The 23,853-nt window shown below is 49.1% G+C and overlaps 1 protein-coding gene across 2 annotated transcripts in view; it reads left to right on the forward strand.

The window, feature by feature from the left end:
• Window positions 1-23,579, forward strand: part of LOC126548101 (uncharacterized) — a 213,227-nt gene extending 189,648 nt beyond the window's left edge. For both annotated transcript variants that reach the window (XM_055063550.1, XM_050196212.3), the window contains exon 5: window positions 7,770-23,579. In XM_055063550.1, the coding sequence (XP_054919525.1) occupies window positions 7,770-8,005 (236 nt within the window). In that variant the 3' untranslated portion in view covers window positions 8,006-23,579. The remainder of the gene's footprint in view (window positions 1-7,769) is intronic.
• Window positions 23,580-23,853: the final 274 nt, after the last annotated feature.

Genomic DNA, 23,853 nt, shown 5'->3' on the forward strand with positions numbered 1-23,853 from the left:
GGCCTTGCCGCCAGTGCTCATCTACTTTGACTGGCGCCGCTCTGCCTTTAAATATATTATGTGGCATCTCTCTCTAGTAAAATTTTAAAAAATAGTACTGATAAGTTGGTCAGAATTTAGATTTGTAAGTTTCCAAGCAGCTCCCTTGGGGAATTTAAAATAGTAAAAACTGCAGCGGGAACTGCAGTTTATCGGCGTATGCAGCAGAACTGCGTCGGCGATACAGTGCTAGCTAACAAGCGCTTTTGTTAACCCGTGCGTTTGGTGACTTCGTTGACTAGTGTACGCGTTTCCATCAATAAATTCGCAATTACTCTTCTTGAGGTGACTCACATGTACTCATCGCCAGAAATGTCACAACGACATGTGCAGACATCACACCGTGCGGATTTGTTTGAGATATAAGTCTACACTAACGACGGGTGCTTATTATTGATGTACAGAAGCAGCATTACGGTAAGGGTAGAATTAAAAAAAAGAAACGATCGAGACATCGCATTACTCAACAAAATTTAGGGGCTAGCTAACATGAGCTCCATTTCGTGTAAATGAGGTTCATGGCGTTTACCTGCGGGACGCACCTGGCACGTATGTGGAGCAGTTTGTCCCAAACAAACATCGTGTTCATACCAGCTACCACAGAGGCCAGCGTCTTCCCTACAGCTGTCACCGCAGAAGAAGCAGTTTGGCACCCGAACGAAGGAAAAAATCGGAGCCGCGAACTTCAGCCATCCTTGCTGCAAAGGGTTGTCGTCTGCTCCCGAGCGCACTGTTGGAAGCGCTCGCTAGGGGGCTATCAGTGGCGCCTCTATAGGCGGTGCACTACGCGTATACCAAACCTCAGAAGGACCCTCTGTTGGGATAGTTGGTCTAACACTGTAAATTACAAATACAGTACAAAAAATACACATACACATAAAAAGACACGTAAAGACACATAAAGAAAGCGCTTGTCCGCGTCTTTCGTATCTTCTTTGTATGTATGTGTATTTTTTGCGCTGTATTTGGAATTTACAGTATCCCAAACTATTTGCTTCTTGCACCCGTTGCCTATGCAGGCCATCAACCAGTTCGTGCTTCTCTTTGTCGAATGCTTATATATGCCAAGAAAAGTACAGCAACCACGTGCACATCTATACCGATGGATCGACTACGTCGTGCAGTTCTTCTGGTGCCGTGGTTATACCAACGCGAGGAATGACACTGCGGTTCAAGACATCGCATGTCACGACCTCAACGGCGGCAGAACTAACGGCCCTGCGTCGAGCACTAGAGTTCATTGATTCTGAAAGACCTAGAAAATGGGCTGTGTTCTGCGATTCAAAACCAGCACTACAGGGCACGCAGTCAGTTCTCCGACACGGATGTCATGACCAATTGACATACGAAGTTGTGAAACTTTACCATGATGTCCAACAAAAAGGTCACGAGGTCATTTTTCAATGGATACCTGGTCACTGTGGAATCAGTGGCAATGATTCCGCCGATAACGCTGCTCGCACAGCACATCAAGGAGAGCACAGCGTTTCCATTCCGCTTTCGAGGACTGATGCTGCAAAGCAGCTTCGACACCTGGCACGCAGTCTCACAGTGACCGAGTGGAACTCACCAAACTTACGACTCACGCGACTGCATCGACTAAACCCCTCCCTGCAACTCCGACCTCCACTCGGACTTCCTCGACGTGAAGCTACGCTTCTCTGTCGCCTATGGTTAGGAGTGGCCTTCACAAAGGCATACTCTACATTAATTGGAATGGCTGACAGTGCAGCTTGCGAGGTCTGTGGCACCGAAGAAAACATCGACCACCTGCTGTGCCACTGTCCAAGATATGCCTCAGAGAGACAAGAACTTGCAAAAGCTTTCCAAAAACTGGACAATCGGCCGCTTTCTGTGCAGGTGCTGCTAGAACACCGCCCCCATCGCCCGTCGGCCCATAAAGCGGTGAAGGCGCTTTTGTGTTTCTTAAGGACGACGGGTTTGTGCGACCATCTGTGACTATTAACGCGATTTCTGTAAGACCACACGCGTCAGCGAACTCGCCGCAATTTCCTTCTTTCCTTCCCTCCTCTCTCTCCCTGTGATCTTTGTTTTCCCCTTTCCCATTCCCCCGGTGTAGGGTAGCCAACCGGACGTTATACTGGTTAACCTCCCTGCCTTCTACTTTTCTCTTTCCTCCTCCTCCTATATATGCCAAGTTTGGTTAGCACTCTGTGTTGCAGTTTTCGGGAGAAGGGCGCCGGGCGTTTACGAAGTGCTTGCAAAAGCACGGAAAGAGGTCTGGTTCCATCTGACCCTGGAGCGGTATCACTTAGACGAAAAGAAGCTTCTCGAAGTGCGGGCTCGCCCTGCCGTGATTTTCGAGGATTTAGGAGGAAAGCTCTCCATCAAGCTATGATGGATGTATTTAGGGTCGCTCGACTAGGCCGCTCGAGGCAGTCTATCCTCGTCTTTCCGCTTGTCTTTGTGGAACCAGGAGCAAGAACCGGTCGTGGCGCATCTGAATACGATTGCGTTGCCCCGGGGACGCCTTTTCTTGTCTCAATAGTTGTATGTCCTAACCTCTTCTGCGTTCAGGCAATCCGAGCGTCTGTTGGGCTCGTGTCCCTGAATACGGACATGGCTGTTTTTGTGTGGAGCGCAGTCGCTCAGTTCTTGCTGCTCCTCAGCGGCCCCCTTCTCCGGGAAAGTCCGTCGGCGCGAACCAAAGCCCCCCACCCAGTCAACCCGCGTTAGTGGGGGGAGGGGGGTGGGGTCAATGTAGCGAATGATGCTATGTTGATGAGTACATGTAACCTCTGGGACGAGGCATGCAACGACGGGTGCCAAGTCTTCTTGCCATCTAACAACGGTACCAGACCAGTTAGGCAGGCCACCGACGACCGGTATGACATCGTTTCGTACGTACTATGTGTACAGTGCAACTTTTAGGTAATACCAAGTTAATAAACCTAGTTTTTCGAATGCTACTTCTCGTCGTCGTCGTGCCCGCCGATCTGCACTGGTGTCTGCCGGAGCCCATTTCCCTTCATTGTCATCTCCCTGGTGAGCTGATGCGTCCGAACGTTAACAGCTGCATCACTTCGCTATGATACTTTAGTATACAGAGTGACCCAACTATCATGTATCAAGATTTAAAAAATATGCAAATGCCACCTAGCTGAACAGAACCGAGGTAATGCTGTTTGCCATCGCTTGGAGGCACTCGGATGATTTTTTGGCATTCCACCTAGTTACATAATTAGTCTTAATTAATTAATCAACTTCTCAAATGGTATAATTAGATGAAAAGCGTCAATGGCGAAATCGTAGAGCAACATAAAAAATGTGAAGGACGCTTAAGCTTCGCCTTTAAGAGTGGAACGCTATAGCATTCAGAGATCGCTGTCTGCTCGTCACGCTTCCCGGCAACCGCAGCTTTCTTGCGGATGCGTGGAGGCGCGCGGTGTTGCTGCAAGGAACCGAGCGGGCCGCGCCGCTCTTTGTGTTTGAGTTTCCGCGTAACAGAAAATTGTTTTCTGGTATATTCAAATAAAACTCCGACGTTATCGTGTCGGTAGATTGTGTTTAGGTCGTACTTTACGACTTCTCTAACGCATTTTACTTTGAGTAATTCAATTAGTTCAGTAACGGATCAGTGCCGCGCGGAGGGCCTGCGTGGTTGTGGTTCGGAATGATTTTTCGTTAAAGGCACGTTTATAGTCCGACGTTATCGGCGCGCGCGCGAGCGTCGTTCGCGGTCAGTCACGCTACGTCGGTTGCGCTGCGCCAGCCGAGATGCCATCCCCTCTATACTTCAACGCGTCCGCCGTCGGCTATTATCTTCGGAGCATGCGCAGAACGTTCGCCAAGTCGCGCGCCGTCCGCAAAAGCCGTCTGCGGAGTCGTGTTGGCGCCTTTTTCTTCGCGCGCAATGCATTGTGGTGCGAGAGTTCCGCCGACTCCGACGCGCGAATGGCTCAGGAGCCATATGGACGTCAGACTCTGGAGTTTTGCAAGACACGTAGCGCCACCTGCCGTTGCGAAGAGGCAGTAATTGAGTAGTGCGAAGCCCGACTCCCTTGCTAAGTTGCCTATGCAGATAGCAACTGCGAAACAACGATTTAACTAGATTTTGGTCCATATTGCGAGTGTTTTGCGCATTTAACACCCAGACAGAGAGCTATGAATTTCTACGCTAGTCGGACGCGCCGCCGAAGTGCCATAAAGCGCTTGCTGGCTCACTCTTCAAACTGATGGCGGAAGCGACGGCAACCACGATAGCTCCGCGCGCTACGAAGAAACGCCGCAATCAACGCTACTGTTGTGTTGTAAATCGCCATGAACGTGAAGGGCAGGATAACAACGTTCAGTTTTACCGATTTCCATTGCGATCGTATGAAGGGGAAAGGCGAGAGCGCTGGATACGGGCCGTTCAACCTGTTGGTTAATCGGATTACTTGCATTCCCCACAACACAGCGGCTCGCATGAGAAAGTGCGACAATTTTGTTATTCTGTAATTGTGTTGCGTGGCCCTGACGGAGGACCGTGGTAACCATGCGAAAACTCAAGCATCTGCAGCCGCCACTTCGTTAGTAACAGAAAAAACAACGTTGCGAACCATCCTGCTTATGTACCATCGATATCTCCACCTTTTAACAGACGTCCGCGTCCGCTTGACTCAACAAGTGGAACGGGGAGATTTGGCAGGTCAGCGTAACCAAACATTTTGGTTCGTTTATGAATTCAAAATCCTGTTCTAGAGCATCGTCGTATCGCGAGCACATTTCTACTTTCGGTATTTTGCATGTCCTGCGCCGATACAACAAGCACGCTTCGCAATGTACTGAGCCTGCTCGACTGCGTTTTTCAAATGTGAGCAATAAAGTTGCTGTATAGGAGCACTGGATGAGTAATTGCGAGGTAACGCATGTGTGTAAAGAAAAAACAAATGTCGCGTTTATTTACATTTATTTGTGCGCGCTTGTTGCTCGAAGCGTCTGCGAAAAGTTCAAATTAAGGTACTGAGCGATGCTGTAGCTCCTGCGAGAAAGAAAGATGCAGCGCGTAGGCACTGTAGGAAGCTTACTTTCGTTATGAGAGCTGTTCGCTGCCTTGGAAACCGTTTTCTGTCTGCTGCCCTGGAAAAGGCTATTAAAAGATTTACTCTCTGTAAATAATTGCGAGACAAAACATTACAATAAAATACATAAAAATATAGGAGATACTTAAGTCTTGTGTTCAGGACATATTCAACATGAACCAATTTGAAATCCTTAGATTTTTATGCTGATATGCCTATAGACAAACCTGATGCTCTCCGTACTTGCGAGTTGCAGCACGCCGAAATAACACTTGAGACTTTATTTTATATTGTACACGTACTTCGCCCTGCTGAGCTTCCTTTCCGAAGCGTGGATAGGCGGAAGAAGTTTTCCAGGTCCTTGATTTTTAGGAAACCGTGCCTCAACACAAACGAAAGAGAAGGGTCCATTGTGGTCTATGCACCTTCGCTTGCGGACAGCTTTTCTTGCACTACCCAGTTAGCGCCAAGGCTGCGATGGGGGCGCTGGTGACGGGTTTTTCCGCAGCGCCGCCTGGGCAGAGTCTGAGGTCTATCGGCGCTGGGCCCGTCGGGGTGCGTCGGAAGCCGCCGGTTACGTTGGCTGCGCCGGTGCGCCCGACTATAGAGGGGTCGTTTTCGCCGACGTGACGTAGCGTGCGCGCGCGCGGACGTTACGTCGGACTATAAACGGCCCTTAAGCGATGTCCGACGCCGACAACGGATTTTTTGCGACACGGGGCCCTTAACGCTAAAACTCCCGATACAGGAGGAGGAGGAGGAGGAGACAAAGGAGAGGAAAGACAGGGAGGTTAGCCAGCGTAAGTACCGGCTGGCTACCCTGTGCTGGGGAAAGGGGTAAAGGGAATAAAAGGAGAAAGAAGAAGAAGAGGAAAAAAATAGAAGAAAGAAAATTCACACACTAACGCGAAACTACGCGCTACAACGTTCAAAGGCGGTCGCACAATTCGCATGTCCTTAAAAACTTCAACAAAGCCCTTAAGGCCTTGAGTGCCGAAGCCCGTCTGGACGAATGTCCTAGAGCTTTTTCCTCTGTAAAGGGGCGATTGTCCAGTTTTGCGAGAGCGGTCACGAGCACTTTTCTTCGCACTACGTAACGGGGACAGTCACAAAGGAGGTGTTCAATCGTCTCCTCGCAGCCGCAGGTGTCACAAGTAGGGCTGTCGGCCATTCCAATGCGGAATGAATAGGAGTTCGTGAATGCCACGCCGAGCCACAGGCGGCACAGAAGTGTTGCTTCCGCTCGTGGCAACCCTGGTGGTAGGCGGAGTTGCAGACGTGGATCCAATTTGTGGAGAACTGCGTTCGTGAATTCACTGGTGTTCCACAGATTCTGTGTAAGCTCGCGGGCGAGGGAACGAAGACTTGTGGCTGCATCTGTTCTTGACAGCGGTATGGGTATAATCTGGGCACCATCATGAGCCGACCGGGCAGCGTCATCCGCACTGTCATTTCCTGAAATTCCGCAGTGACCCGGTATCCACTGGTAGATGATGTTGTGTCCCTTGTTGATTGCGTGATGGTGGAGTAGTCGGATGTCTGCGACTAGTTGCTCATTTGGTCCATGATTGAAAGGGGACATCAGACACTGAAGAGCTGCCTTTGAGTCACATAAGATGGACCATGAATGTGATGATCTGTGAACAATGAACTCCAGAGCAGCACGGATAGCTGCGAGTTCTGCAGCCGTCGATGATGTAATGTGAGATGTCTTGAACTTGAGGGTGACGCACTCTGCGGGAATCACCCTTGCTCCAGCTGAACTATTAGAGGAGACAGCACCGTCCGTGTAAACGTGGATGCGTCCTCTGTGCTTTTCATGTAGCACTGAAAGCACGGTTTGTTTGAGGGCGAAAGTTGACATCTCCGTTTTCCTTTTGATACCGGGAATAACAAGAAGAGCCTGTAGTGGATGGAGGCACCACAGCGGTTGAGATGGTCGTGCTGCAGGCGTGAAGTTTGACGGTAAAGTTCCATGGTTGGCGGCAATAATCTTGCTAAACGCTGAACGAGGTCGAGCGGCAGGAAGGGAGGCGAGATGATGCGATGGAAGTCGGGCGAAGTGCCTGATATGCATCCTTAAAGTGTCGACTTGAAGATACGTGTTCATGGGGTGGTCATGCGCGATGGCTATTGTTGCTGCCGTGGACGCACATCTGATACAGCTTTCTGATGCTCAATACGTGCTACATAAAAGTGTTTTACCAAGCGTGAAAGAAGCCCACAAACAGAGGCAAAATTTCCGCGCAATTAGCCGCTCGAGGCACTTTCTCGCTCGGAAAAACACGCTCGGAAAAACACTCTTATGTAGCACGTTTTGAGCAACAGAAAGCTGTATCGGGAGTTTTTCATGTTGCTCCAAAATTTTCTCATTGACACTTTTCATCTAATTATAATCTTTTAAAAGTTGATTAATTAACTAATACTAATGATGTAATTAGGCGGAATAAGAAGATAATCTGAGTGTCGCCAAGCGACGGCAAACACCATTACGTTGATTCTGTCTAGATACGTTGCATTTGCATATTTTTAAATCTTGGTGCGTGATAGTTGGGACACTCTGTATATGTGAGGCTTGGCTTGGCGATTATACGAGGCTGTTTCGAGCACGCGTCCTTACGGCTGTCACCAACACATACATTTCGAATAATCATGCAAGTGCAGACCTTTCATCTGACGTGCGTTCATTATTCCGTCCTCTCGCAGGTATGACAGTGCAAGAGATCGAGGAGGAGAACGCGCAAACCATCAACGACCTATACCGCCTGCTGAAGAAGTACAGCAACCTCCGGGGCATCGTGCATGGGCTGCAGATTGCCTACACGGACGCTAAGGTGTACCCTTTCATACCGCGCTACAACATGCTCAAGGATATGATCAAGTGCGTGCTCCGGGACCCGAGCTACATGGAGGTCTGCCACGAAGACATCTCCCGGACCTAGTGGCGCCTTGCTGCTGGTTGCATCAGCCTATCGCTGCTGCCGCGCTGTCGCTTCTGTAACCACAGCGCCGCGCGAAACGGACCGCGGCACCGGACGCAGCGAGCGGCCACGACGCTCGCCGCGCCGCAGGGCCGCTGTCGCGCTTCTGTGACGCACTCCCCGCCTTTCGGCCTAAAGAAAATGATAGCCACACGAGCTATCACTAAGTCAGCACCTTTCTTTCCCCTCAAACTCGGCTCTATCTTAACGCTTGCTGTTTGTTTTGCAATCAACATTGCCAAGGAACGCATGCGAAAAAAAAAAAAAGGGCTCCCACATATGGCTGTCCCCTTAGCTTAGTGGTATCTGGGCATGCACTGAGCGCACGCAGAGCGCGTGTCACTGTGTCGTTAGCCGTCGGTAACATGACGTCATTCATGTCCGCACTACAAGCGCATCATCACCTTCGGTGACGCGTCATGTCAGAGACACGGGCTCACTGCAACGCTCACATGTGCGCACTTACAGACTTAATTGCTCGACTGGCAAGTAACCGTTCCCAAACCACTTTTATTTTGTTGCTGCAAACACGCTTGATTCGCAGGTTCCTCTCCCCTTGCTTCTGTTATAGCGGTAACGTCGTTAGCTTAGTGGCCGCGGCACCGATGTATACGAGCGGCGCCAGATTTACTGGGTATAGATCTTGTCGACGTGCGTCCATGTCGTTTCTCGGTGCAAAGGTGAAAAACTGCCTCACGACCAAAGAGGCGCACACCTGATTCGTCGTTACCGCGGTCATTAAGACGCCCATTAGCGACCGAGTACGCCCTTTTCTCCCCTCCACCGCTCCTCCCCCACCAAGGAGCCGCCATCTCGTTTCTTCCCCCCATCGACGGCTTACCACCGCTCGGGTGACGACGAGTCAGCCGAATGAACTCGGCGTCTGGAAAAACTTCCTCGCCTGTCTGTGAACTCACTTACTGCATATATGGTGCCGCTTGACGTACACATACAAACACGAAAACTCACTGTCGCTCCAGCGGTTCTCAGCAACGATGAGCTTACGCGTCCTGTGTATTGCGCGCAAATTAACTTACTCGAGGGCCAATTTTAGCGTACCTTGTGCACGCAACCAGTTTGCCACGGGCATATTCAACTTCGGTATAGCCGTATATTGCACGCCGATGAGGAGAGAGAAAACCCGAACGCGGAGACAAAGGAATACGCGCCACGCGCAGAAGACGACGTCGTGCGTCTTTTTTCCCCGCACCTCCCCCGCAGTTACACACGAGGTGTTCGGCCTGCATGCGTGGAGCCGTGCCCTGGGCGAACTGGTTGGAACGGCGTGCTCTCGGGAGTCGCGAAGCGACTGCGTTGTCTTGTCGCGCACGCCTGCGCGATGTTGCTTGACTGCCGCTGCATGTTTCTGAGGGCAGGATCCTTTTTTCCCGGGCTACATTTTCCTGTGGTCTGCGGGAAGACAGAAAAGGCGCGCTGACGTCTTGTAGAGACGCTACGGCGAGGCCATGTGTACTATAAAAACACGCGGCGTCACTGAGAGAGACAGACGTCGGCAACCTTCTGCAGAAGCGGGCCGGGTTCCCTCGAAGGCGTCAGATAGAGGCCGGGCAGTGAACCGAATGCTCATGAAAGAACAAAAACAAAAGGGTTTAGATTTCAGCATTCGCGTCCAGGCAGCATGGGACAGACGCCAGAAAGTGGCATTCCCTGCATTTGGCTAAACGGTAGTCAAGAAAAAAAAAAAGAAAAAAAAATGCCAGTTATCCACGTAGCAGGACACTGCTACGCGACGTGCTGTTGGACATGCTGGGCGTGTTGGATTGTTGTGACGTGCTGTTAGGATATCAGTGAAGTTGGAACGTGTGCGAGCGAGATTGGTGGATGGACAATGCCAAAAGGGAACGACTCTGTTTACATCGCAATTCGAAGCTAATGGTGCTGTCAGCCATTAGATGGAATAATAAAGCGTACGGGGGGGGGGGGGGGATGGAATGGAGAACATTTTTCTCGAGTTGTGTAGCATGAGTGGAGCGACAGTGCCTGGAGGGCAAGATCCGGCCAAGCCTGCAAGCCGCTGGTTGTCGACCTCTTTGCTAGGCCACCTAAACTGCGTTTGTTGTACAAATTCGAACGTTCCATACGAGTGAGTTCATTTTTGGAACTGTAAGCGGTCTAACTAGTTGCACTTTATAGGCACGCGTGACTAAATTTATGGCACATCAGGTTCTCAAAAGAAAAGCTCGTAGAACCGCGATAGTCCCACACCTATAATCGTAGAGTGACGTCGGATTGAAATGGGTGCTCCAACCACGCGGAAACATTTTACCTGCTATAGTCTTAGCGACTAGCGTCTGTGCTGCCGCTGCTGTAGTTACCAGTACAACGCAAGAAAAAGAAATATGTTTAGCTGTTTGCCGTTAGTCTACTGCATTGGATCCACTTTGAATCGATCACGTAGAAGTCGCGTTGTTGGCATTAGCTACACTGCATATAACGGGTTTGTTGTTGTTTTTCTTTCTCGAACGATGTGTATGTATACGGTGCAGAGAGACGAAGAGCTGTTCTCGTTCCTCTCTATGAATGCTATCTGTGTGTCGTGCATACATATCACAAGGTGTCAACGAGCGCTGTTTTAAAAAGAAGAGCGCAGTTTGCATGGCATGCCTTGTCACGCTGTTTGTATACATACATTGATGTCTCCATGTGATACCGGGCTTACAAGGCTTCTTGTAACATATGTGTTCGCCGGTGTGCCGGATTGTGATTTTTGTAATCGTTGCACGTTGAACTAGGGACATGGCTGAGCAACCCCTTGGGCCGCCGCGTATCTTATGGCACATGCAAGGCGCGCGCGCGCGCCTCTGGCCACTCGGGCCTTGCGAAACACACGAAGAGGCGGAAACAGAACATGACATACTTTAACACACACCACACACTGCGGTACCACATCCCCTCATTGTTCTGCACTCGACAGAATTCACTATTACCAGGTGCTCTTATTTTCTGTTGTTGTTGTTGTTGGTTTCGCCGTTCTTTCCTCAAAGGTCAGCAAGCCCAAAACGCAGGCATCTTCGTTGGTTCACTATTAAAGGGCCCTTCACCAGGTTTGCCCATTTTGAGGTGACAAGCGCAGTGCATACAATGTGCGCTAACGATCGTGTCTGCTAAGTATTACATCCCTACACGCCGCGGAAAGAGCCTAAATTTCAAGCCAGACGACGTTTGCCCTTTCTCATCGCGTGCGCCGCGCTCCCAGCCAGAGAGTCAACGTCAAGCGCGCAAGTGCGCCTACGTACATGGCCGTGCTGTGACGTCACTCGTAGGGACACGTGATTTCGATAATTATTCAAGGCAGCATCAGTTATTTGTTTAATCTGTTGCTTCAATAGACGAATTAAAGTTGAGATACATAACAAAACATACAAACATTACCTCTGCATGTTTTTGTCTTCGTACCGTAGCAAGAAAGATGTACATTCGACCGATTCTTTAACAGTACCGCTCGAGCGTCCACTAGCCGGCCGGTCAGCGCCTTTTAACGGCGCGAGGCGATGGGATCGTCGAGGACTTGATCTCTTGCGGCTCTCTCTTGCTCGAGCTGATATCGTCGCATCGCGCCGTTAGAAGGCGTTCATTGGCCGGCCAATCGAGGCTCGCGTGGTACTGTTAAACAAACGGCCGACTTTACTTCCGTTTCGTCTGATTGTTCTCACTTCGTGCAGTAGCGCACAGGGAACGAAATTGTCATTTTTTTTTTTTTTACCGTGTTACAGCGCCGCAGTCGTGCTCTTCCATCCTCTTGCGTCTGCTCAGTGTTCGTGATTGTGACACTGACTTGTACCGCTAATCAGGTGTTCTCGTGCAGCGCCCGCAAAATCGTCCGTTGCGCGAAACGAGACAAACAGCTCGCGCGCGAAACCGTCACTGGAAGTGCGCCACTCAGTAAAAGCGCGCGCGAGAGAGAGAAAGAAAAAAATGAGCGACCAGTGACGCATTCGTCACGCGACCCTCCGTCTTTTTTTTTTTAATTATGGGGTTTTACGTGCCAAAACCACTTTCTGATTATGAGGCACGCCGTAGTGGAGGACTCCGGAAATTTCGACCACCTGGGGTTCTTTAACATGCACCTAAATCTAAGTACACGGGTGTTTTCGCATTTCGCCCCCATCGAAATGTGGCCGCCATGGCCGGGATTCGATCCCGCGACCTCGTGCTCAGCAGCCTAACACCATAGCCACTGAGCAACCACGGCGGGTGACCCTCCGGTTTCGGTATGGGAGAACGCAGGGAGGGAATTTCGCTTGCGGAGGCTAGACGGGGATAGTGGAGAGAGTGTCCTTGATGGCGGTGACGCTCGCCTCCTGAAATCATGGGTGCGCGGCACTTCAAATATTTCTGTCTCTGCTATTAATGAACTAATCTGAAAAATTCTTGCTGTAGAACACCCCTTAGAGATCGCGTAACGACTTTCAGCGCATAACCAAAATTTCCTATGTGGCCTGGTGAGGGGTCCGTCAAGGCATGCTGCTTGTCTAGACCTCGAGTTGTTTTAAATTAAAAAAGGTTTATCGCTCCAAGCAATTCAGTGGAAGTCAGTGTATCGCGCTTTGCGAGGATTTTCGTAGGAACGTTATGCTTTAAGGCGTAACTTTGGCGCAGTTGGAAACGTGAATATGAGCGGTGGTGCTGGATTTTTTTCTTCGAGGCCCATTGTGCACGCGCTGAGTGTAAATATACACACACGTTCGCAACCCCCGTCAGTCCAAAATACAACACATACATTGAAACGCTGCCTTAATATTGTTTCCTTTTCGATGACATTCCTAGTCTTGATTTTGACAAAAAGCTTGAACGTTATTTTCTTACTCTCACAGCTATGGGCTACAGGTGCTGTGACTTTCTACGTCTTCACCGTTCCGATGCAGTGGTCTTCGCCGGCGATGTGGACGGCCTTCACTTATACGAACGTCTCTGTTGAGCTTTCTTGGTGGAATACCGAAACGAGAGAGTCGGCCAACGACACGCGAGGCGGAACCAACGGGAACCGGAGAGTCCGTGCAGTGTAGATTGACTCGCCAACCGGCATTGGTCCGGACAACGCAGAACCGAGTTTTGCCCCCCGCTCTCGGAGTCACCGGCTCACGTAATTCAATTGAGACTCAATCGACAAGATGGCCGGTTATTTTTTTCTCCAACCCAGTTCGATCGGTGCCTCAACAGACTGCCGTCATGAACGACGTACGCGAAAGAGGTGAGGCGGAGTGGGAGGGCACCTTGTTTAGAGCCAAGGTTAATTGTGCCCTCGCGCGCTCAACGGAACAACGAGAAAGCGGCTCCCCCGCGTCAGCCGCGCTCGGCTGTTCGTGGGGCGCCAGCCAGCGCCCCTGTCATCGCCAAGGGCGACGCAGAAGTCGAGGCGCGCACGCCGCCGCCACCGCTAAACGGAGCCCGGAAGGCCCGTCGTCGAATCGCAGGGAGACAACGACCGCCGCTGGAAAAAGAAAGGGCCTGTTGACACGCCGTCGGCGAACGCCTAATGGCGATCAGCGACGTGTGTTCGCAGGCGCGCGATCGCTACGGTTTCCGAAGGACGGAACGCCCTTAGCAAATACTGCATCAACGCCGCTGCACGTCCACTGAACTGCACACAAAGAAATGGACACACTGCCGAGCACGCGCGGTACCAGCTCCCGTTTGTGTACAGTGCGAGTCGGTTAACGACAATATTTGCTCTGTGCACACAGCTAGGACACGATTCCTGCATTGTCAAGCGCGTTCACTATCTGGCCAAACTTCAGCTCGCAAAACGGCTACTACAGCCTTGAACGCTTCAGTGCTGCTGTTACGTCCATCATGCTGCTTGCAACCGAAGCGTCGCCTTTGCATTATGGTAGTGCATCTGTCCGCACTTATGAGATTTTACGACGCCATAAGGAGCGCAGAAAACGAGACGTCGGCTGTGCAGAAAACGTGCTCTGGTGGATATTCTGCATGCACAGATGAATGAAAAACGAGCTTGTGTGAATATTATAGTTCAAGAAATCGGTGCGCTGTTCTGGAGGTGTTTTCTTGGTGACAGTCGAGAAACCACTAACGACGGGCCGTAAGTTAGCCGTGGGCGCAGCCTGTAAAAATCACTTTTTCGCAGTGTTACGCGCCGAGCACGTTGGCCTGCTGCCACAAAGGTCGCAGCAACGAAGTAACTCGACTTTTCCCTTCCGTAGTCATCGCTACCATCAACCAAGCGTTCTCAAGACAACGCCGTTGCGCATTTTAAGAGAGGCAAAGCAATCAGTTTGAGGCCTCGCCGATAATTTTAAAAATTTAGAAAGCTACTGAGCAAAAGTAGTTTTGTCGTCAATTTATTTGGCGCCATAATTCTCGAAGATTAATTAGTTCCCAACTTGAAAAAAAGCAAGAATTAAGAACTCACAGTAAGACCCTTATGATGATTGTTCTTGTTTGTTTGTTTGTTTGTTTGAAGCCCAAACCCCGTGTGAGCGATTTTGTACCCGATGGCGTTGATCAACGGCTTTGAGCGACGAAACGGGCCGTCGCGCGACCAGATCGCTCGTTCTTGTCGCTCGATTCTGGAAATCTACAGAACTCGTCGCTCATCGCCCAGAAGTGCTATGTGCGACTAGCCAATTGCGCGAAGTCGGAACTGGATGTATATCAGTCAAGTACTACCGATTGTCCCACGGAATGAGCAAACGACTATATTTTGATAACCGCAAGGATAAGAACCTACTGCAAGACCTTCAGAAATATTTTGTGCTGCTCTGTACAGTAAAACACGTCAACTTAAGTTAATCAAGCACGCGTCAGGCCAATTTTGTCACGAATTTGCTGCCCTCATACCGGCAACATCGGGGAGACGTCGCTCAAAGTCGTAGCTCGCGTGGGGTACGACTTGTAGGCAACAAGCGAACGCGACAGTCATCTCCATCGCGTCGCTTGTCGCCGTCGCGCGCAAGGTCGCTTGCATAGGGTTTACACTTAAATTGGAGACGTAATCACGCGCATATTGAGTGGAGATAGCTTGCATGTCTTCATGCGACGAATGAAACTTGACTTGGGATGTTCTTGTGAGCGCGGCAGTATAGAATACTGGATCGTATAAGTTCACTTACGAGAGAGTTTCCACACCGTTTTATACTATGCTCGCGAAATCGATCGCAACGTACCGTTAATTTGTCTGTGATTCAGCGCACGTGCTCATAAGACACACTGTCACACGTAACAGCTCACACTTGAGAAAGTCAGCACAGCCAATGAATTTCATACATAATCAACATGCCGGCACATGAAGACAGCACATACAGACATCGATATTGGTTGTTGACAACGCTAGTTGTGTTATGTATACTCTTTCAATAGTGTAATCTCCTAGATGTGTGTTCTCGCATAGCAGCTTAGTATGGATAGCTTTAGTGTGCACGTGCAATTACTCTTCGTCTTGGTGTCCTATGTTCAATGTGTTCCAGCGAATACGTGTAGTGCTCGTCCACGTAGATGTTGCTTTCCGGCAGTTGTTGGCTTTCTTTAAGACTACATGTTAAATAGTCAGTATTGCTCTCATAGTAACCCCTGTGAGCCTGTAACATTTATTGCGCTATATAAAGGCCTGCCTTAAGTTATATAGAGAAAAAAATATAAACAAAAAAGACACGGCATTCCCTCTACCCGAAGAACAGACAAGGAAAATCCCTCTCAAACTGAGATGCCTTACGTGAATAAAAGCCGAACAAACTTGGAAGGAAAATGATTGGGGTTTCACGAATGCGTCGCATTACGTTCGAACTTGTGCCTGACGTTTTACTGTCCATAACGTGTCGTACAAGCCTTGTCGCCGTCTTCGAGGGTTGCCTTTCTTGAATTTTTTAGCGGCTACTAACCCCGTTTCGTTCGGCGGCGTTTTTCGCGTTCGACGTGTTTTTGGCCAGCGTCTCCTGTGCGCGCATACCTCGCGTTCAACCACCGCCCCCGTTTTATTTCTCCTCCACCTCAACGATTATTGGCGCGCTCCCAACGCAATGCACGGCGGTGCTGAGGATGGCGCTTCCTCGCACGCCATATCACCTTGCCATCCGCGTGGCGCCGAGCAACTATACACTTAGCCGCACTGCTTAACGGCCACGCACGTGTGAACATGGACCACGTTGCGCTCAGAGAGAGCCTAGCGTTTCCGCATGTAAGCGAGAGCCGGAGGCCAGCCAGCAGGCATCAGGTCGCTGGCAGCTCCGCCCAATTTTTTTTTTCCGAGCTTCCTCGGAGACGTTCAAGCATAACATACGGATACTGTCGAGAGGCAGCAGCTACGACATCGTTCGTTTACTTTATTTGCTGAAGTAACGATTACGGAAGGAAACTTCGCCGTCGTTACAGCGCTACAGCTAAATATTAAGCTCACACATACGCAGATTAGGACTAGTTGAAGCTCGGCCAATCGAAGAGGCCACACGATGTCGCGCAGAGGTTGAAAATGTGCATCTGCGCACGAGCCCGCCATTCGGTTTTCAGTTTATGCACGTGTCTGTGGGTTCAATTACTCGCTACATGCCAGCCTGGCGTTAACAAAAGCTCAGAGCGGAGGAAGCTGCGACGGGAAACTGAAGCGCGCGCTACAATTTGTTGTGTGCGTTGGCGAGTTCTTAGAGGAAAGTGGCCCCAAGCATGGGCGCTCGTTCGCTGGTAGATTGCCAGCTAGCCCGCACCGGCTGCTTGCGGTCCGGTCCCTGCTCGCGTGTATGCGCATCCATCGTGCGCCGAAGATGCTTTGTGTGTACACTGTCGGCGCTACGGCAGGCGTTCTGCGCATGCTTCGTGCTGCTTTCTGGGAAGCTTGCCTACGTTTTCTTTTAAATTATTTTTTCTCAGGCAAGCGGAATTGCAGAGAGAGAGAGACATTGACGATGTGAAAGCGAGACGACTCTTCTCTAGAACAAATTCTTAGCTACATACACGAGGCAATAAATAAACAGCGAAGAAAGGCCGCAAGGCGTTCACGCTCTCTCGAGGAGGCGCCCCCAAACGTTGGAATGCGCGGGCGGTCAGCGCTACAAGCACTCACAAGCATAGCAGCGGGCTCGCTGAGTGATCGACACGGTTATTGCAACCGTAGCGCAGCGAAATCGCTCGCGCAGCTTGGATCAACACGCCAGCGCATGCACGGTATTGTCGCAGAGTAATAATTCGGACGCAGCTGCATGGGCGTCGCTAAAATACTGGCAACATTGCTTCGTGTACAGAGTACATCTATAGAGACTGTAATACAGCTCTTAGTAATAAATGCTTTGTCGACATACTTGCAACCTTTGGGGTGTTTAAAAATACAAACACAGCTCGAGAAATATGAAGGATTAATCAAATTAGTGCACATATTTCGCCCAAACAAAGGTAACGTTGATTGGCGAGATAAACGACATTTACTCAAGTGTTGCACGTATACAAAACAACTATTCTCAAAGGCCTTGACTTTATTATAGTTTGTGGTCATATATGTCAAAACACTTCCCAGAATTTCATGAGCACAAAACATATGTACTCGCTGTACTCGCCTTCGTCCATGTTTCGGTTAGCGAGCCTCGCCTGATTAGGTTCTGTGGCCTTCCTCGTCTTCTAGAACGCTGTATTTACGCTCTTCCCATTCTTATTTTTCTTCTAACCTTGCGCTCTTTGTTGGACGTAGTTAACATGATGAGTAGTTATGAATCGCTTTGTTCTTCGCAACCAGCTCAGCTTTCCTTCGTCAGTTATCTAAATTTGGCACCTGCACTGAGCGCCTCGTTTATTTACTATAGCAGCTTCAGCTCCCAACTTTTACGCTCACAAGCCGAGCTAGCATGGCGGTGCCGAGGCCGAACTCCGCCTATTTTCAGCCTTCCCAAGTTGCCACAGAAAATCACTGTTTCTAGAAGGTGAAAGCCAATGTCTATCTCTTTCCATGAGGACAGAATTAGTCTGGCCCTGCGGCAAGTTTGAGTGTTAGCTTCTCCTGCTGTCGATCTGTAGTGAGGATGCCTTGATGCGCGATTTAAAAAGTAGTTAAAAGAGCGCGAAAACTTTGGTCGCTGTCAGCATCTACTGCTATCACAATACTCGTGATATTCAGAGCCTCCACCAACAGTCGCCTGAATTAAGAGGCACCGTTTTAACTTCTTGTTCACACCACCGCCCCCACCCTCTTCTTTTTTTTTACTCTTCTTTTATCCTGCTAGTACCCCCCCCCCCCTCCCACGGGTGGCCTGCGTCAAATGTTAAAGTTCAGATTCCTTTAGACGAACTAAGTGGTCGCTGCAAAGCTCGATACATTATTTGGCACCAAATGATAATAAAATTAGTAGCTATGTTTGGCTACTCTACGAGAACAACGTGCGCCATGCGGCATACGATGAGTTTCACTGCATTGTGCTGAAAAGTAAATATATGTTGTGTGTGATACAGTTTACTCTCGTGCTCTTACGTTAAATTCGTCAATGTGGCGCTGATACGTTGTGTATGATGCGTACATCGAAAAAAAAAAGGAAAACTTTTCTCGCAGGGTCACAACGAATAACATTCAATGACACAGTCACGAGCACACAGCTACAGTGCTGACTTTCAAAGTCAGCCTGACAATGCTTCTACAACATCGAAGTCACATTTGTATACGTTTGTTTGTATCGCGCGCGACAACATCAGCAGCCGCGGGTTTGTATTTCGTTCCATTTGACGGCCGGCGATCTCTGCATGTTAGACAAATGTGGTGTCGAGTGCCGCATAAGGGTGCTCTCGCAACTGTCCTTCTTCAAGTACAGGAAAACCGTCACCTGTACATCCTCTTTCGCAGATACCAGCGAAACTTGATGCGATCCTCCCTTTTACTTTTTATCAGTGTGCAACATGAGCATAACTCGACGGTGGAAGAACCTGACGCGAACTTTCAGCACGATCCTGGTGACGTACACTCTATAGAAGGTTTGTGAACGGTGCCGAGAAAGCGTACGAGCTAGTGCAAAATGCTCTCAGCTTGCGATTCCCTGTTTCACGGCATTAGGCACGTTGCTTTACTTGAGCTTTGTTTCAAATTATGAAGTTTATTTTAACGTAGTTAGCTCTGACCTTTTCGGACTGACTTTAATTAGTAGTTTGGTTTAGCTTGATTTAGCAAAATTGTAGTTTCACCTCACCTTTTTTTTTCTGCCTTGTGTTTCTCTTTTATGACGTCGGGATCCGAGAAATCAGTGTCTCTAGTTTGTTTTTCAGAAAACGCATTCTCATCACGCAGAAAGAGCCCTTGCATAACGGCAAGTACAATCTTCTATTTCTTTAAGACAAATGTATGCGCTGGGAATTGTGCGGTGTGTTCGACTGTTCTCTCTCTGGTGCCACCTTTGAATTTGGGCACTTCTACCGACGCGTGTCTCACCCTCCGAAAAGCCCATCGCTATGCCCATCCCGTCACAACACCTCACCCATAATCCGCAGCGCATTTCGCCACCCATCGCACAGCGCACGAGCAACGGGTGGGCCTCCTCTATGCGACATCCACGCGCCGGCATCAACTTAAGTTTACCGCGGAGGATAAACGTCGCTGCACGAGTTCGCCGAGCAGACGCCGATAAACAAATTAAGAATAGGCACTAACGAAACATTTTACCTATACTGATTACCAAACCGCAGTCGATCAAATCGTATATTAAGCGGCTGTCCGGACTTGCAGAAAACTTATATAAAAGAACAAGAGCGCGCATTCTGCCCTAGACGGTTGTCTTGCATCATTCCCACTGCGGACTTGAAGCCACGCCAGACATGCACAAGTGACAAGTCCCTTGATCACAGCGGTCTCTCAGCGCAGCTGGCCGGGTTTACTTGCCTTCTCGTTTTCGGCTGAGAACGTCTATTTTTCTTTCTTTCTTTTTTTCCTTCTTCGGCACCCATTATGTTTGGGTCGGCGTTACTTGTCAATACGGAAACTCTCTTTAGACAACCGTGAACAGGCTCGTTAACGCGACTTTGACTGTTTCATTAGTAAAAAATACAACGCTAATAAAGCATTAGTCGATTGATCGCAAGCTCAATCGGTCTGTCGTCCTGGCCTACCAAATACATATTGCTAGATGTATTACATATCATACGTGTTAATATATGGGAAGAAAAAAAATGTACTCGTTTTGCATAGTGAGTGCCGGGAAGAGTTTTTCGGCGTACCTAGGTCTACATTTGAAATGCGCGACCAAGGAAGGAGAACGCCGAAACGCGGCAGCTGTAGGAAAACCCTGCAGCTGGTGGAAGCGTGCGCGTGCAATTGACGACCACGGCCACGCTTTTTTTTTTTTTGAACCAAGGAACGCCTGTTATGCAACACCTTTATTGCATTAAACAACCTCCTGATCACTAAGCGGGAACAGCAGTCTGGCATTATTTATTTTTTATTCTCGTTCGTGATGCGGGGAGACAGCACACGACACCGTGTTCATTCGTCCTCGTATCGTCTACCATAAAACCTAAACTCTGCACCAGACCGAATACAGTGCTTTCAGCGTTAAGCTTGCTCATTTGCGCTCCGACCTTCTGCGTACGAGTGTGCGTGTTTGTGTAGTCAGCAAATATCGTTTGCACGTGGGCAGCTAGGCGTCACTCGCTGCTGTGGTGTCCTTTACTGCTAATTTATTATCTTATGACACGTTATGACTCAGCGCGAAAGAACTGCGAACACACACACACACACACACATATGCACACACATACAGACACACAAAAGGTTCTTACATTGAAATAAAAACGAAGAGCAAGCGACGTACTATCGTGAGCAATATGAGCGGGGACACGCGAACGCGGGGCAAACAGCCTCGAAACCGAATTGGAGCGATACGCGGATGGCGCTGTCGAAAACAGAGGGGAAAGAGGGACGCACTTCCGCTAACTGTTAGCACTCCCACCACGCCTACGTTTGTCGAAAACGGCAGCTTACGGCATTTCACTCGCCTCCGATAGCCGGTAAAACGGTTACGTGCACCGTGACCTACAGCGAGTCCTTTTATTTCAGTCATGCTTTCTTTTTCTGAGGCGTAGCGTTCCTGCGTCTAGCGCAAGGTATATTCAGATGCACCCCCATAGGACCTGATGCATATCCTATGGAGCGCATCGTGTCGTGCGTTCCAGACAGCCGGACAGATTTCCCAGGGAAGTAGCTCTCGAATGTTTACGCTTCAAAACATTGCTGCTATTGGCCACGCTTCGTTGCACAAAGTTATCAGCAACCGCAATATCAAACAGATTTATTAATGTGCGCTTGCGATGCGAAGTTCCGCACCTTGTACAATGTGACGCACGGCAAGAGTGCCAACAGTTATTAGAACACCGTCCATCTTTCCACTTTGTTTCCAACGGCGGCCGCCACGTATCGCCCAGGGTTCGAGGCGATAGCTAACTGGCGTTCCCGTGTTCCCCCTCATATTGCTCACGATAGTACATGCTGCTAAGAAAGATGCAACGTCATATGCTATTCTTCGCGAGCACAGGTTGTGTGCACAATCGCAAAGAGTGACGCCAATCGTCGGCAATGACAGCGTGGCGACTGGCCTGTGGTTTATCATTTTGCCGCCGCTACTGGCGACTTTCTGCGCAGTTCGTGAATAATACAGAGCCTTAACCTGTAAGCGTTGCTCTCACAAACCTTATTTGCGAATTCTCCGCAGTCATATTCGCTCTGGCGTGACAGCACCGAGTGCTAGTCGAGATTGCCGCTGCGGAGATGGTTTTCGCCTGTCATCCCCTTCTTATGGAGGAGTTGACCAAGCACTGAGTTCCACGCGTCATTCAAGGCTAATATGTTCGAGCCCAGCGTTTTATATTGACCAACCAGTGATACCATGCTTGCTTTTATGGTGTGTCAAGGGGTGAATAAAAGTATCGCGATACAATTCAAGAACTTAAGAACGCCAGCGAGAGTTTCGCTCTGTTAAGAGCAACTACTCTGTCAGGACAGGGCTAACTATAGCCCCACATTATGGGTGACTCAAAATTACACTTTCCTGAAAAGATTTCGATTCGAGTCGTCGACAATGCAAGCTTACAAATTGTACAAGGACGCGAATAATAATCAGAAATGGTCGAAACGCAACTGAGACGCCGAAACTTACCCTCGGGGCAGTTCAAGATGCGTTTACATGTTTCACCCGCGTTTGTGAACCAGTCAACGAGCAGACAATTTCAAGCAGACAGGTGAGACGGCACACGCACGAAGTGCAATGCGCAAGAAGTACCGACGAAGCTGCGTTGACAGAAGGAAAAAGCATTGGCCGAGCCGAGTATAAATACGGGCCACGCGCAAGCCCATATGATTGTCTTTCTTTATGTAAACACGAAAGGAAGGCGCAAGTTGTGTCCCATATTCCTTTTCTGTGCATTAACACTTGCCCCGAGGAACGTCTTGTTGCACGAACATGCCGACCAGCGCACGGAATAGCTTGCAGGCCCAACGTTGAATTGTTCATGCGGAGCGGTTAAAAGGAATGCGTAACTACCTAACGCATCCCGTCATCGCAAAATTCATGAAAAAGACGCATAGGTGTCACAAAGGCTCATAATGCTGGCTTGCGACACACAAAGACACGCCTGCTCGATTTGGTTTAACGTCCCAAAACAACACAGGGAGCGCCGTAGTCGCTAGGGAGGACTCCGGATTAAATTGGACCCTCTGTGGTTCTTAAATGCGCACCTAAATCGAAGTACACTTTTTTTCCCTTGAATTTATGACACGACGAGAAAAGACATCCACAGTATATTCACACATTGCAGCCAGTTCCAGGGCTTAATTTTCTGTGCCTATCGCCCTCTCGAAGGCGATTTTGAACGAGTCAGCCATGATGCTGGATAAGAACAGTGTGTAATTATACTTTCGGTCAGGCGCTGACATAAAGCGAAATATGCGTGCCATTTCCACACTATCTTGTTTTATCTGTACTTGTTCTTTCTTAAACACTTTGTAGTTCGATGCAACATGCTGCTGCTACAAAAGATTGTACGGATGCACAACTACGCGGACATGGGGAAGCTTTACTGCAGTGAAGCGAAGGCTGACAGTGTGTGAAATAATTATTTCATGAGCTGTGCTCATCTGAACCGAACGTATTGTCACCTGCGACTGGCAGTCTTCATTCCCCTGCAACGAAGTTTTCGCCATTACAACAAATAGAAAAATCACTCTGTTATGATGGCTCGTAGTTGACAAATCTTTTTCAAAGAGCCTCCTAGTTCCCTATCAGTTTCCTACGCGTTTCCTTCGAGGAGGTCAATATGAGAAAAACTCCTGCTTCCCATGTTCGCCCCGAATAGTAGCAGAAAAATGCTCCCGGTGTTGTTGTTGTGTGATGCGTGAAAGCTTCAGCATGCTTGTTATGCAAATATATCTGCACGTGACGTTTCCGCTCGCCGAACATGCTCGTTGTTCACAACAAATTCTCAAGAAACGATATTTGGTTGTCAAGTGTTTCCATGTGCCAACCATGAACCTTTCTTGAGGTTGTGTGTCTACTTTTTACCGGGAATCTGTAGAAGCCACGATATAAACGATGTGTGTTACGCCGAATGACTAGCCTCTGCGAATGTCTTATTCAATTATACACTTTACAACTAGTCAGCCATTACTCAACCATTTACATTTCCAACGTCTGAAATAATAAGAATACAGGCAGACCCTCTTCAAAAACGCTAAGACAGTTTTCCCGCGATGCCTCGTCGACTAAAAAAAAAAGAAAAAAGAAGAACGCAACAAGTGACAGTGAGCATTTCGTTGAAGTGACTAATGTTCAATCATATTGTATGCTTTTCTCGTGTGCAGTAATGCTCGAAATTTCTTTGTT

Source organism: Dermacentor andersoni, chromosome 1, assembly GCF_023375885.2.
Source record: "Dermacentor andersoni chromosome 1, qqDerAnde1_hic_scaffold, whole genome shotgun sequence".
In the NCBI taxonomy this organism is placed as follows: domain Eukaryota; kingdom Metazoa; phylum Arthropoda; class Arachnida; order Ixodida; family Ixodidae; genus Dermacentor; species Dermacentor andersoni.